At 43.7% G+C, this 14564-nt stretch overlaps 1 protein-coding gene across 1 annotated transcript in view; it reads left to right on the top strand.

Moving 5' to 3' along the window:
• The window catches only part of LOC149434336 (NACHT, LRR and PYD domains-containing protein 3-like), a 319711-nt gene that overhangs the window by 288359 nt on the left and 16788 nt on the right, over positions 1 to 14564 (top strand). The window contains exons 11-12 of the mRNA XM_089663800.1: positions 1930 to 2094; positions 5148 to 5312. Of these exons, the coding sequence (XP_089519926.1) occupies positions 1930 to 2094; positions 5148 to 5312 (330 nt within the window). The remainder of the gene's footprint in view (positions 1 to 1929; positions 2095 to 5147; positions 5313 to 14564) is intronic.

The raw sequence follows: 14564 nt of genomic DNA, 5'->3' as shown, positions 1-14564 counted from the left end.
AGAACACAGTTGTGCGGCAGGAGTGATTCCCCCATCCATTCTGACTGTGTTGATGGGGGGATTGAGCAATTGTCTTTCTTTCCACCCGTAGTGGAAGGAAAGAATATTGTATAGTCTGTAGCTTACTTAAAGCTCCCCACACACAGTACAGTCTGATCTTACAATCTTCTTTACCTCCACTGCCTAATTGGATACAAACTGACTGGATACATTGGGTAGGTCCTCATATGATATAAAGTTGTACAAACAGCATAATATCAGATGGTAACATGGTGACCCTATAGACTATAAAATGTAAACATTAAAGTGTTACTAAACCCACAACAGTACAGTCTGTAGATGCAGTAAAGCATGCTTGTGATACTCACTGTGGGGCCTAAGGGGTTAATCCTCTGCATTGTGTAAAAAGACCGATTGATCCTTTCTGCTCTGTTCCTCCATTTTGCAAGCGACCACCTCTTATCTTCTGATAAGACAGACTGAACCATAGGCATTTTGCACATGCTCAGTTTAGTGTGTATTGCTAGAGGTTTTTTTTTTCTCCTTGGGAGGGTACAATTGATCAACGCAGCACCAATCAGCACTGTCCAGACAGAGATCAAGAGTTCTGCATCCTCCTAGAGCAGAAAGAAAACTTCTCCTACAAGCTTTAACCAGTGCTCTGCTGGACACTGATAGAAATCAAAAGACTGCAATATACTGCTGATGAGAAAAGGTATTTAAAAGTTTATATTTACCAAAATAATTGCTCTTCCATGTTGTGTGTACTGTGGGAGACCGGATATAGTGAATACAGGGTCTTGGGAGACCAGATATAGTGAATGCAAGGTCCAGAGAGAGCGGATATAGTGAATGTGGGGTCCAGGGAGAGCAGATATAGTGAATGCAGGGTCCACGGAAAGAGCATATAGTGAATGCGGGGTCCGGGGAGAGCGGATATAGTGAATGCAGGGTACTGGGAGAGCAGATATAGTGAATGCAGGGTCCGTGGAGACCAGATTTGGTAAATGCAGGTACAGGGAGAGTGGATATAGTGAATGCAGGGTTCGGGGAGATCAGATATAGTGAATGCGGGGTCCGGGGAGAGCGGATATAGTGAATGCGGGGTCCGGGGAAAGCGGATATAGTGAATGCAGGGTCCAGGGAGAGCGGATATAGTGAATGTGGGGTCCGGGGAGAGCGGATATAGTGAATGCGGGGTCCGGGGAGAGCGGATATAGTGAATGCGGGGTCCGGGGAGAGCAGATATAGTGAATGCGGGGTCCGGGGAGAGCGGATATAGTGAATGCAGGGTCCAGTGAGAGCGGATATAGTGAATGCGGGGTCCGGGGTTTAGTAACACTACATTTATTTTGGTATCTGTATAAATAGATGACATTAAAGATGCTCATACATGGGAGAATCTGATCTTAATGTAATGAGTGATCAGAACATCAAACAAATTCTTTTCATCTGGCGTGCTATTCAGTTCCGGAAGATCTCCCCATTACTGAACATTTGTTACCTAGCGCCATGACTTCCTATGAGTACAGAGCTCTGATCAGCAGAGATAAATAGAATATCAGATACAATCCTCCCGTCCAATCACTAGCAATGCTGATTCCGGCCTCACACTGTCTGCTGATCCCATTCATGCTCCATACACAAGGAGATGATAGCACAATACGAGTCATGTCAGTGGTATTCTGTGCTCATCCTGTGTATGGAGATATCACCGTCTCTACACATGGAGGACAATATTGGGGGGTCTACTCCATTATAACATTTGTCTTATAAAATTCTATTTCCTGGAGATTTATAAAGTAATCGAATATAAATGATAACAATAAAGAGAAATGAGTTCCATCCATGTAGAGAATAGTTCCATTCATTCCTGGGGGGGGGGGGGGATTCATTTCCTTCTGGTAACATTCTTCTCTTCTTCTACAGATTGGTTGGTAATCACCTGACAGACAGTTCCTGCCCCCACCTGGCATCTGGAATAAGAAATAACCCGACACTGAGGACACTGAACCTGTGTGGGAACAATCTGAAGGGTCCTCATTTCAGGGATCTGATGGCGGCTCTGACAACAAGCCGGATAGAGGAATTACGGTGAGTATAACAGGACTGACTGAGACAATCATATTCTGGGACAGATTAACATTCAATTGTCTAAATCTTCGGATCTTCTCTAACTCTGTTATCAGCAATAAATTAGACTTTTTCTACATCTGGCCATAAGTGGATCAAATATGGACAGGTTTAGTAAGGACCAGCCGAGATCTGACCCATCTATGGGCAGGCTGGTTGTACTGAAGTTGATCCGTCAATCACATTCCGTACAACCATCCTCTGGGACTTTTTGCATTCGATCACTGCTGGAGGTCTATAGCAGCTAACAGTGATCAGTGTTCTGCTGGCAGGGAAGGCTTCCTGTTGGCAGAACACAGTTGTGCGGCAGGAGTGATTCCCCCATCCATTCTGACTGTGTTGATGGGAGGATTGAGCAATTGTCTTTCTTTCCACCCGTAGTGGAAGGAAAGAATATTGTATAGTCTGTAGCTTACTTAAAGCTCCCCACACACAGTACAGTCTGATCTTACAATCTTCTTTACCTCCATTGCCTAATTGGATACAAACTGACTGGATACATTGGGTAGGTCCTCATATGATATAAAGTTGTACAAACAGCATAATATCAGATGGTAACATGGTGACCCCATAGACTATAAAATGTAACCATTAAAGTGTTACTAAACCCACAACAGTACAATCAGTCTGTAGATGCAGTAAAGCATGCTTGTTATACTCACTGTGGAACCTAAGGGGTTAATCCTCTGCATTGTGCAAAAAGGCAGATTGATCCTTTCTGCTCTGTTCCTCCCCTTTTTGAAGCAACCACCTTTTATCTTCTGATAAGACAGACTGAACTGTAGGCATTTTGCACATGCTCAGTTTAGTGTGTATTGCTAGGTTTTTTTTTTCTCCTTGGGAGGGTACATTTGATCAACGCAGCACCAATCAGCGCTGTCCAGACAGAGATCAAGGGTTCTGCATCCTCCTAGAGCAGAAAGAAAACTTCTCCTACAAGCTTTAACCAGTGCTCTGCTGGACACTGATAGAAATCAAAAGACTGCAATATACTGCTGATGAGAAAAGGTATTTAAAAGTTTATATTTACCAAAATAATTGCTTTTCCATGTTGTGTGTACTGTGGGAGACCGGATATAGTGAATACAGGGTCTTGGGAGACCAGATATGGAGAATGCAGGGTCCGGGGAGAGTGGATATAGTGAATGCAGGGTCCAGGGAGACCGAATATAGTGAATGCAGAGTCCGGGGAGACCAGATATAGTGAATGCAAGGTCTGGGGAGATCGGATATAGTGAATGCGGGTTCTGGGAAGAGAGCCGATATAGTGAATGCGGGGTCCGGGGAGAGCGGATATAGTGAATGCGGGGTCCGGGGAGAGCGGATACAGTGAATGCGGGGTCCAGGGAGAGCGGATATATTGAATGCGGGGTCTGGGGAGAGCGGATATATTGAATGCGGGGTCTGGGGAGAGCGGATATAGTGAATGCGGGGTCTGGGGAGAGCGGATATAGTGAATGCGGGGTCTGGGGAGAGCGGATATAGTGAATGCAGGGTCTGGGGAGAGCGGATATAGTGAATATGGGGTCTGGGGAGAGCGGATATAGTGAATATGGGGTCTGGGGAGAGCGGATATAGTGAATGCGGGGTCCGGGGAGAGCGGATATAGTGAATGCGGGGTCCAGGGAGACCGGATATAGTGAATGCAGGGTCCAGAGAGAATGGATATAGTGAATGTAGGGTCCGGGGAGAACAGATATGGTGAATGCAAAGTCCGCGGAAAGCGCATATAGTGAATGCGGGTTCCGGGGAGAGCGGATATAGTGAATGCAGGGTCCGGGGAGAGCAGATATAGTGAATGCAGGGTCCGTGGAGACCAGATTTGGTAAATGCAGGGTCCACAGAGAGTGGATATAGTGAATGCAGGGTCCGGGGAGATCAGATATAGTGAATGCAAGGTCTGGGGAGATCGGATATAGTGAATGCGGGGTCTGGGGAGAGCGGATATAGTGAATGCGGGTTCTGGGAAGAGAGCCGATATAGTGAATGCGGGGTCCGGGGAGAGCGGATATAGTGAATGCGGGGTCCGGGGAGAGCGGATACAGTGAATGCGGGGTCCGGGGAGAGCGGATACAGTGAATGCGGGGTCCGGGGAGAGCGGATACAGTGAATGCGGGGTCCGGGGAGAGCGGATATATTGAATGCGGGGTCTGGGGAGAGCGGATATATTGAATGCGGGGTCTGGGGAGAGCGGATATAGTGAATGCGGGGTCTGGGGAGAGCGGATATAGTGAATGCAGGGTCTGGGGAGAGCGGATATAGTGAATATGGGGTCCGGGGAGAGCGGATATAGTGAATGCGGGGTCCGGGGAGAGCGGATATAGTGAATGCAGGGTGCGGGGAGAGCGGATATAGTGAATGCAGGGTCCGGGGAGAGTGGATATAGTGAATGCTGGGTCCCGGGAGAGCGGATATAGTGAATGCAGGGTCCAGTGAGAGCGGATATAGTGAATGCGGGGTCCCGGGAGAGCGGATATAGTAAATGCGGGGTCCGGGGTTTAGTATCACTCTACATTTAGTTTGGTATCTGTATAAATAGATGACAATATTCAGTTCCGGAAGATCTCCCCATTACTGAACATTTTTTACCTAGCGCCATGACGTCCTATGAGTACAGAGCTCTGATCAGCAGAGATAAATAGAATATCAGATACAATCCTCCCGTCCAATCACTAGCAATGCTGATTCCGGCCTCACACTGTCTGCTGATCCCATTCATGCTCCATACACAAGGAGATGATAGCACAATACGAGTCATGTCAGTGGTATTCTGTGCTCATCCTGTGTATGGAGATATCACCGTCTCTACACATGGAGGACAATATTGGGGGGTCTACTCCATTATAACATTTGTCTTATAAAATTCTATTTCCTGGAGATTTATAAAGTGATGGAATATAAATGATTCCAATAAAGAGAAATGAGTTCCATCCATGTAGAGAATAGTTCCATTCATTCCTGAGGGGGGGGGGGGATTCATTTCCTTCTGGTAACATTCTTCTCTTCTTCTACAGATTGTCCTATAATGACCTGACAGACAGTTCCTGCCCCCACCTGGCATCTGGAATAAGAAATAACCCGACACTGAGGACACTGGACCTGTCTGGGAACAATCTGGAGGGTCCTCATTTCAGGGATCTGATGGCGGCTCTGACAACAAGCCGGATAGAGGAATTACAGTGAGTATAACAGGACTGACTGAGACAATCATATTCTGGGAGAGTTTCCATTGAAATCTTCCTGAGACCTCTATGCCTGGCCTGAACAGAGCAGAGACAATCACTGCAGACATTTTTCCATCAGATAATTTAACTCACCAAACACTTTGCAATCATGAATATTTTTCTTGTATGCAGGACGTTCCGGCAAACTATACAATGTGGAAGAATTCTGTATATATAGTGATATAGAGTAAAATTTCCTTCCTCATTTCAGTGCCTGTCTTGCAGAAAGGATAGCAGGAAATTACAATGAAAGAAAAAAAAATGACATCATACAGATATAGGGGAGGATACAGAAAAAATTAGTGCATTAAAAACAGCGACCATAGACAATACATGAACAAAACTGAGCTGCATGGTCGAGTTGCCAAAAAGAAGTCTTTACTGCGCCAATGCCACAGAAAAGCCCGGTTACAATACGCCTGACAACACCTTGACACAATTCACCGGGCTTTATTGTGGCATCGGAGCAGTAAAGGCTTCTTTCTGGCAACTTGACCACGCAGCTCTTTTTTGTACTCAGGCATATACTGTTCTTATGGAAACCGCCAAACCCAGATATGGCCATCAGATTGGCAGACAGAGAAGCGTGATTGGTCACTCCAGAGAACACGTCTCCACTGCTCTAGAGTCCAGTGGCGGCGTGCTTTACACCACGGCATCCGACGCTTTGCATTGCACTTGGTGATGAAAGGCTTGGATGCAGCTGCTCGGCCATGGAAACCCATTCCATGAAGCTCTCTACGCACTGTTGTTGGGCTCATCTGAAGGCCACACCAAGTTTGGAGGTCTTTAGCTATTGACTCTGCAGACAGTTGGTGACTTCTGCGCACTGTGCGCTTCAGCATGCAATGACCCCGCCCTGTCATGTGACGTGGCCTACCACTTGGTGGCTGAGTTGCTGTTGTTCTCAGTTGCTTACACTTTGTTATAATCCCACTAACAGTTGAGCGTGGAATATTTAGTAGCCAGGAAATGTCACGGATGGACTTATTGCACAGGTGACCACCTATCACGGGACCACGCTTGGAGTCACTGAGCTCCTGAGAGCGACCCATTCTTTCACCAATGTTTGTAGAAGCAGTCTGCATGCCTAGGGGCTTGATTGTATACACCTGTGTCCATGGAGGGGATTGGAACACCTGAATCACATGATATGGAGGGGATTGAAACACCTGAATCACATGATTGGGAGGGGATTGGAACACCTGAATCACATGATTGGAACACCTGAATCACATGATTGGGAGGGCGGGCCCAATACTTTTGGTAATATAGTGTATATGATGTTGGAGGAAGCACGGCCAATAAAATAAAAATGTCATTAAAATGAACCCTGGAGGAGGCATTGAGACGCGCCTATTACAGAAACTCAAATATTTTAAAAAACACTTTAAAATGTTTATCAACTAATAGCGTCACATGCGGCCAACACATATGGGGGAGGGGGGGGAAGGCATCCTCCAGTTTCAGGGCCTTATTCACAGGATTATAATTGGAATTAAAATAAGGTGGTTGGGTTTTATAACTTTATATATGAAAGGAATTGGCTTTCGTTCCTTTCGAGCCACTGACCCCCGTCAGTCCCTGGCCTTGATCAGTGTCTGTCCTCAGGCCTGGAGCCCCCTCTGAGACACAGGAAATGCACACAGACACAAGGTGGTATCTCAGAAGGAACTGAATTTATTCTTCCGTGTTTAAACTTATATATGAAACTTAAAACAATACATGGAAATAGAAGAACCAATCAATTGTCAGATATGCGTAAACCAATCAGAATATTACATACGTCAGTCATGCCCAATCATTTGGCATATATGTAAATTATTATTAAGTGCGTCAAACATGAACTTTTGTTCAGTATAGAAAGCAGACAATTTCCCTATTTAACATTGGCTATAATTATTAATAATCTTGCAACAGGATATATCCAACCGCAGACTTTCAGTCTTGTGCTAGCTAGAGGAAAAAGGGAAGTTACATCTGAAGGGAAAAGAGGAACCTTAAGCTCTTATCGAAAGTAAAGAACAGTCTTAAAACACAAATTCATCTTTAAGTATTGACTAAGTTTTAAAATGGATACTTATCTTAAAATGGCGGAGCTTAAGCTAAGAGACAAAATGGCGGTATGGTAATGCTGAAAGGCTGATTCCTTCAATATATAATTAGAATTGAACACGACCTTATGTAGGCAATAAATAGGGCACACATGATAAGTTGATGAATGATATATATAATGGGACCTGTATGGATCATATGTTTTAAAGTGATAATAAAGGCAATTTTAAAAAAAGAAAACTAACAAACATGTGATACTTACCTGCTGTGTGCAGTCATTTTGTTCCTCTACTCGGGGTCTCCCGCTAGCGCTTCTGGCTCCTCCTTCCTACCAAGTGCTCCCACAGCAAGCAGCTCGCTCTGGGGGCACCTGAGCAGGCTCGTTCCTAAGCCGCTGCTCTGCACATATATTCATACACCAAGCCGCAGTCCAACTCCTCCCCCTCTCTCTCCTCTTTGGGTCACTGGCTGTGATTGATAGCAGTGGTAGCCTATTGTTCTTACTATTGTCACAGGAGGGAGAGTCTCCGGAAAGCGGAGGCTCCTGTGCACATTGCAGCAGCTTACCAGTCCTAAGATGTGTTGGAGGCATTTATTTCCTTATTTCAGGCCTTTCCTTTATCTTCTCCTGTTGATCCTGCCATCCTTGTTTGTTTTTTTCGCTCAGCCAGTGGGATAGGAAAAAATAAACAGATCCCTGTATCAACACAATGATGTAGGGATCTCTCCCACTGAGATATTGTATTCTGACAGGGGGACTCCCCTCCAGCCAGAATACACTGATCAGGGCTTGCAGCCATTGGCTTTCCAGCATGCAAACAGACCGGCTGAACCAGCTGATTTTCTGCCCATGTGTATCAGGCTTAAAGTGGTTGTAAAGGATAAAGGTTTTTTAGCTTCATACAGTACATTTTACGCATGAAGGTAAAATCCTTTTGTGTGCTGCTCCCCCCACAGCCCCCCTAATACTCACCTGAGCCCCCTTTTGATCCATGATGTGCACGAGAGCCTTGGTTGTCCCAGGACTTCCTCTTCTCATTGGTTGAATCAGCAGAGGGAGCCACTGTCCATCACAGCCAGTGAGCTAATGAGGAGAGGACAGAGGGCAAGGACGAGCCACGGCTCTGTCTTATGGACACAAAGAGCAGGTCTCGGGAGCGAGCATGCACCAGTGCCCCCATAGCAAGTGGCTTGCTATTGGGGGCACTAGTCAAGGGGGAGGAGCACCAGTGGGGGACCCCAGAAGAGGAGGTTTGGATTGCACACAGCAGTATAACATCTTTTTTGGGGTTTCTCTTTTTTTAATTTGAACCTTTAGTACCACTTTAACACACTTGCTAGATTGTAAAAAATCCTAGATTGTAAGCTCCAAGCAGCAGGGCTGATCGAACTGTTGGCGCTTCATAAATACTGTATAACAATAATAATAATAACTTCCTGTGCTAGGATGACAAGACTCACTGACTGCACTGTGTGTAGGAAAAGCAGTGTCGTCACCCAAGCCTGCACAACTGATTTGGGCTACAACCATCTTCTGTCTACATCTTCATTACGGGGGGGGGGGGGGGGGGTGAGGAAATTAGTCATTTACAGACACTTTCTTGGAAGGAAATTACTATTGTTTGTTTGTTTGTTATAAGAAGAGTAGAAAAGGAAAGCATTTCTGGAAGGATCAACTTGTTACACAAGGTGCATAAATTAAATTCAACTAATGCAGCCACCACATTTGGGCTTCATTCAAATCTGAGCGTAGCGGTTTTCAGAGTTTTTACCGCAATTTTTGTGCGTTTGTTTTTTTATTAATATTATTACTAATAATAATAAACACCTAAACCGAAAGAAAAATACATTGTTATTGATGATGATAATAAATAAATGTAAAATAAATACACAAATAAACAAACAATCATAAATAAATACTATGTAACAATACATTAATAATAATTAACCCATAACCTTCTAACCCTAAAAAAGTAATAAAATAATAATAATTAATATTATTATTATTATAAAAACCTGAAAAAATACATTAATAATAATTCATTTCATATTTTTTTAAGGTTAACCACATGCCGCCCAGCCACCACATATAAACGGTGGCAGGGCGGCGCTCGTAGGCAAAAGCACGTTTTAAAACGGCTGTCTTCAAAACAGGTAGGGGGCGCGCGCCCGCCCTACCTGTCCCGCGGGTGTCAGCAGCGGGTCTCCGCCGCCGGGTCATGGCCGGTTTTTACCAGCTGTTTTCCCGCGATGAACGGTGATCACTGTGACAGTTCGCCGACAAGCTGCAGAGGGAGAGAAGAGTTTCTCTCCCTCGATCAGCTCCCTCCCCCCGTCCAGTACACACCCCCGCCCCCTAGTAAAACACTCCCCTTACACAGCAAATTCTAAAAATGTTAACCCCTTCCTCCCCAGTGACATTAGTACAGTTTCAGTGGGTTTTTTTTCACTGATCACTGTATTGGTGTCACTGGGGATGCCAGTGACCCCAAGTCAGTTCCCCCCCCCAGTGTCAAAATGTCTGCCGCAGTCCCGCCATTAGTCGCTGGTCGCTGTCATATGTCGCTGATTGCCACCATATGTCGCTGATCGGCGCCATTATTAGTATAAATAAAAATTAAAAATCCCAGCATCTTTCCCGCCATTTGTAAATGCTATAACTTTCACGTAAACCAATTAATTTACACGTATTGGTTTTTTTTTAGCAAAGACATGTCGCAGAATGAATTTTGGCAGAAATTTATGACTAAATTTGATTTTTGCATTTTTTTTTACTGGACATGTTTTATAGCAAAAAGTCCAAAATATTGTTTTTTTTTCCTCAAAATTGTCAGCCTTTTTTTTTTATAGCGCAAAAAATAAAAACCGCACAGGCGATCAAATACCACCGAAAGAAAGCTCAATTTGTGGGGAAAAAAAGGATATAAATTTCATGTATGTACCGTATTGCATGACTGCGCAATTGTCCGTTAAACTAGCGCAGCGCTGTATAGCAGAAAAATGGCGTAAATTGCAGTATCTATACCATAGATTGTAGACGCTATAACTTTCACACAAAGCAATCAATATACACTTATTGGGATTTTTTTTACCAAAAACATGGAGCAGAATACATTTTGCCCTAAATTTATAACCAACTTTGAGTTTACTATTAGAGATGAGCGAAGAAATGAAAAATTCGATTCGGCTGATTCGGCGAATTCCAGTATGAAATTCGATTCGATGCGAATTTCTCCGCTACGAAGATGACTTATAAAAAGGGTTTCTAGGCTTCAGAGAGCCTTTAAATTAGTGCAGAACACTGTACCTTTAATTTAAATGCCCTTGGAGATCAGGAAGGAGAAGGAGAAGGATGAGAAGAAGGAGAAGGAGAAGGATGAGAAGAAGGAGAAGGAGAAGGATGAGAAGAAGGAGAAGGAGAAGGATGAGAAGAAGGAGAAGGAGAAGGATGAGAAGAAGGAGAAGGATGAGAAGAAGGAGAAGGATGAGAAGAAGGAGAAGGATGAGAAGAAGGAGAAGGATGAGAAGAAGGAGAAGGATGAGAAGAAGGAGAAGGAGAAGGATGAGAAGAAGGAGAAGGAGAAGGATGAGAAGATGGAGAAGGAGAAGGATGAGAAGAAGGAGAAGGAGAAGGATGAGAAGAAGGAGAAGGAGAAGGATGAGAAGAAGGAGAAGGAGAAGGATGAGAAGAAGGAGAAGGATGAGGAGAAGGAGAAGGATGAGAAGAAGGAGAAGGATGAGAAGAAGGAGAAGGAGAAGGATGAGAAGAAGGAGACGGAGGAGGATGAGAAGAAGGAGAAGGAGAAGGAGAAGGATGAGAAGATGGAGAAGGAGAAGGATGAGAAGAAGGAGAAGGATGAGAAGAAGGAGAAGGAGAAGGATGAGAAGAAGGAGAAGGAGAAGGATGAGGAGAAGGAGAAGGATGAGGAGAAGGAGAAGGATGAGAAGAAGGAGAAGGATGAGAAGAAGGAGAAGGAGAAGGATGAGAAGAAGAAGGATGAGAAGAAGGAGAAGGATGAGAAGAAGGAGAAGGAGAAGCAGAAGGAGAAGGATGAGAAGAAGGAAAAGGAGAAGGATGAGAAGATGGAGAAGGAGAAGGATGAGAAGAAGGAGAAGGAGAAGGATGAGAAGAAGGAGAAGGATGAGAAGAAGGAGAAGGATGAGAAGAAGGAGAAGGAGAAGGATGAGAAGAAGGAGAAGGATGAGAAGAAGGATGAGAAGAAGGAGAAGGAGAAGGATGAGAAGAAGGAGAAGGATGAGAAGAAGGAGAAGGATGAGAAGAAGGAGAAGGAGAAGGATGAGAAGAAGGAGAAGGATGAGAAGAAGGAGAAGGAGAAGGAGAAGGATGAGAAGAAGGATGAGAAGAAGGAGAAGGATGAGGAGAAGGAGAAGGAGAAGGATGAGAAGAAGGAGAAGGATGAGAAGAAGGAGAAGGATGAGAAGAAGGAGAAGGAGAAGCAGAAGGAGAAGGATGAGAAGGAGAAGGATGAGAAGATGGAGAAGGAGAAGGATGAGAAGAAGGAGAAGGAGAAGGATGAGAAGAAGGAGAAGGAGAAGGATGAGAAGAAGGAGAAGAGAAGGATGAGGAGAAGGAGAAGGATGAGAAGAAGGAGAAGGATGAGAAGAAGGAGAAGGAGAAGGATGAGGAGAAGGATGAGAAGAAGGAGAAGGATGAGAAGAAGGAGAAGGATGAGAAGAAGGAGAAGGAGAAGGATGAGAAGAAGGAGAAGGATGAGAAGAAGGAGAAGGATGAGAAGGAGAAGGAGAAGCAGAAGGAGAAGGATGAGAAGAAGGAAAAGGAGAAGGATGAGAAGATGGAGAAGGAGAAGGATGAGAAGAAGGAGAAGGAGAAGGATGAGAAGAAGGAGAAGGATGAGAAGAAGGAGAAGGATGAGAAGAAGGATGAGAAGAAGGAGAAGGATGAGAAGAAGGAGAAGGAGAAGGATGAGAAGAAGGAGAAGGATGAGAAGAAGGAGAAGGATGAGAAGAAGGATGAGAAGAAGGATGAGAAGAAGGATGAGAAGAAGGAGAAGGATGAGAAGAAGGACAGTTCTGTGACAGTTTCTGTCTATTTCTGACAGTTCTGGGACATTCACTCCATACAGCGGTTTCAACCGCTGTATGGAGGGAATGTCATAGAACTGTCAGAAATAGACTATTTATGACAGTTCTGGGACATTCCTTCCATACAGCGGTTGAAACATTGTATCTATTTGTTTCCATAAATGGAACCATTTATGGAAACAAATAGATACAATGTTTCAACCGCTGTATGGAAGGAATGTCCCAGAACTGTCATAAATAGTCTATTTCTGACAGTTCTGGGACATTCCCTCCATACAGCGGTTTCAACCGCTGTATGGAGGGAATGTCATAGAACTGTCAGAAATAGACTATTTCTAACAGTTCTGGGACACTCACTCCATACAGCGGTTGAAACATTTTATCTATTTGTTTCCATAAATGGATCCATTTATGGAAACAAATAGATACAATGTTTCAACCGCTGTATGGAAGGAATGTCCCAGAACTGTCAGAAATAGTCTATTTATGACAGTTCTGGGACATTCCCTCCATACAGCGGTTTCCGGCAAAAAGTGTATGTGCAGAGTTCCTCTATTCTGCAGATACACTTAGAGGAGCTCTGCAGATACACTTAGAGGAGCTCTGCACATACACTTTTTGCCGGCTTGGAATTATTCTTATTTTCATCCTACTTCTTCTTCATCCTCTTCTTCTTCTTCTGAGGATGAGGATGAAGAAGAAGAAGTAGGATGAAAATAAGATTACTTCCAAGCCGGCAAAAAGTGTATGTGCAGAGCTCCTCTAAGTGTATCTGCAGAGCTCCTCTAAGTGTATCTGCAGAATAGAGGAACTCTGCACATACACTTTTTGCCGGCTTGGAATTATTCTTATTTTCATCCTACTTCTTCTTCTTCTTCTTCATCCTCATCCTCTTCTTCTTCTTCTGAGGATGAGGATGAAGAAGAAGAAGAAGTAGGATGAAAATAAGATTAATTCCAAGCCGGCAAAAAGTGTATGTGCAGAGCTCCTCTAAGTGTATCTGCAGAATAGAGGAACTCTGCACATACACTTTTTGCCGGCTTGGAATTATTCTTATTTTCATCCTACTTCTTCTTCTTCATCCTCTTCTTCTTCTTCTGAGGATGAGGATGAAGAAGTAGAAGAAGAAGAAGAAGTAGGATGAAAATAAGAATTCCAAACCGGCAAAAAGTGTATGTGCAGAGTTCCTCTATTTCTGACAGTTCTCTGACAGCTTCTTCACATGTACAGCGGTTGAAACATCTGTATCCTAAATGGATACAATGTTTCAACCGCTTTACATGTGTTCCTTCTGTCAGAGAACTGTCAGAAATAGCGGAGCTCACTGCAGGGACACTTTTGCCGGCTGATCTGGAAATATTCGATTCGCGCACCCGAAGTAGGCAAAATTTCGGATTCGACGCGAATCGAATATTTCCTGAAATTCGACTCGAATTCCGGTTCGCCTGGTTCGATTCGCTCATCTCTATTTACTATATATTTTTTATAGCTGAAAGTAAAAAATATTGTTTTTCTTCAAAATTTTTGGCCTTTTTTTGTTTATAGCGTGAAAAATAAAAAGCGCACAGGTGATCAAATACCACCGAAAGAAAGCTCTATTTGTGTGAGAAAAAGGACGTTAATTTCGTTTGGGTGCAGCATTGCATGACCGCGCAATTATCAGTTGAATTAGTGCAGCGCCGAGTAGCAAAAAGAGGCGTGGTCATTAAGGGGGGTAAATCCTCAGGCGCTCAAGTGGTTAAGGGTTAAAATTTATTTAGTTATTTTTTTATTTATCATGATTTTTTTGTTTATATATGTACTTTTATTTATTTTACATTTATTTATTCATATATTTTTACTTTTTTTTGGTTTACATTTTTTTATTTGAGCAGAAAATCGCACAAAAATGTGCAAAATCACGCAAAAACACACCAATCACACATTTCTATTCTTTTCTATGGGAATAAAAACGCGCCAAAGACGTGCACATCTTCCCAATCGGAGTTACAAAAGTAGCTCCAAAACTTTTTTGAGCGTCAGCTGTTCTGCTTCAGGTGACTTGGAGTGGAGATGTGAACCATCTCCACAGAGGAATATTGATTTTTT

This window comes from Staurois parvus, unplaced genomic scaffold (genome assembly GCF_062004578.1).
Source record: "Staurois parvus isolate SC_StPar_1 unplaced genomic scaffold, SC_StPar_1.0 ptg001769l, whole genome shotgun sequence".
Classification (NCBI taxonomy): Eukaryota; Metazoa; Chordata; class Amphibia; order Anura; family Ranidae; genus Staurois; species Staurois parvus.
Note: the sequence above shows the minus strand (reverse complement) of the source record. Positions and strands in the feature narration are given on the sequence as shown.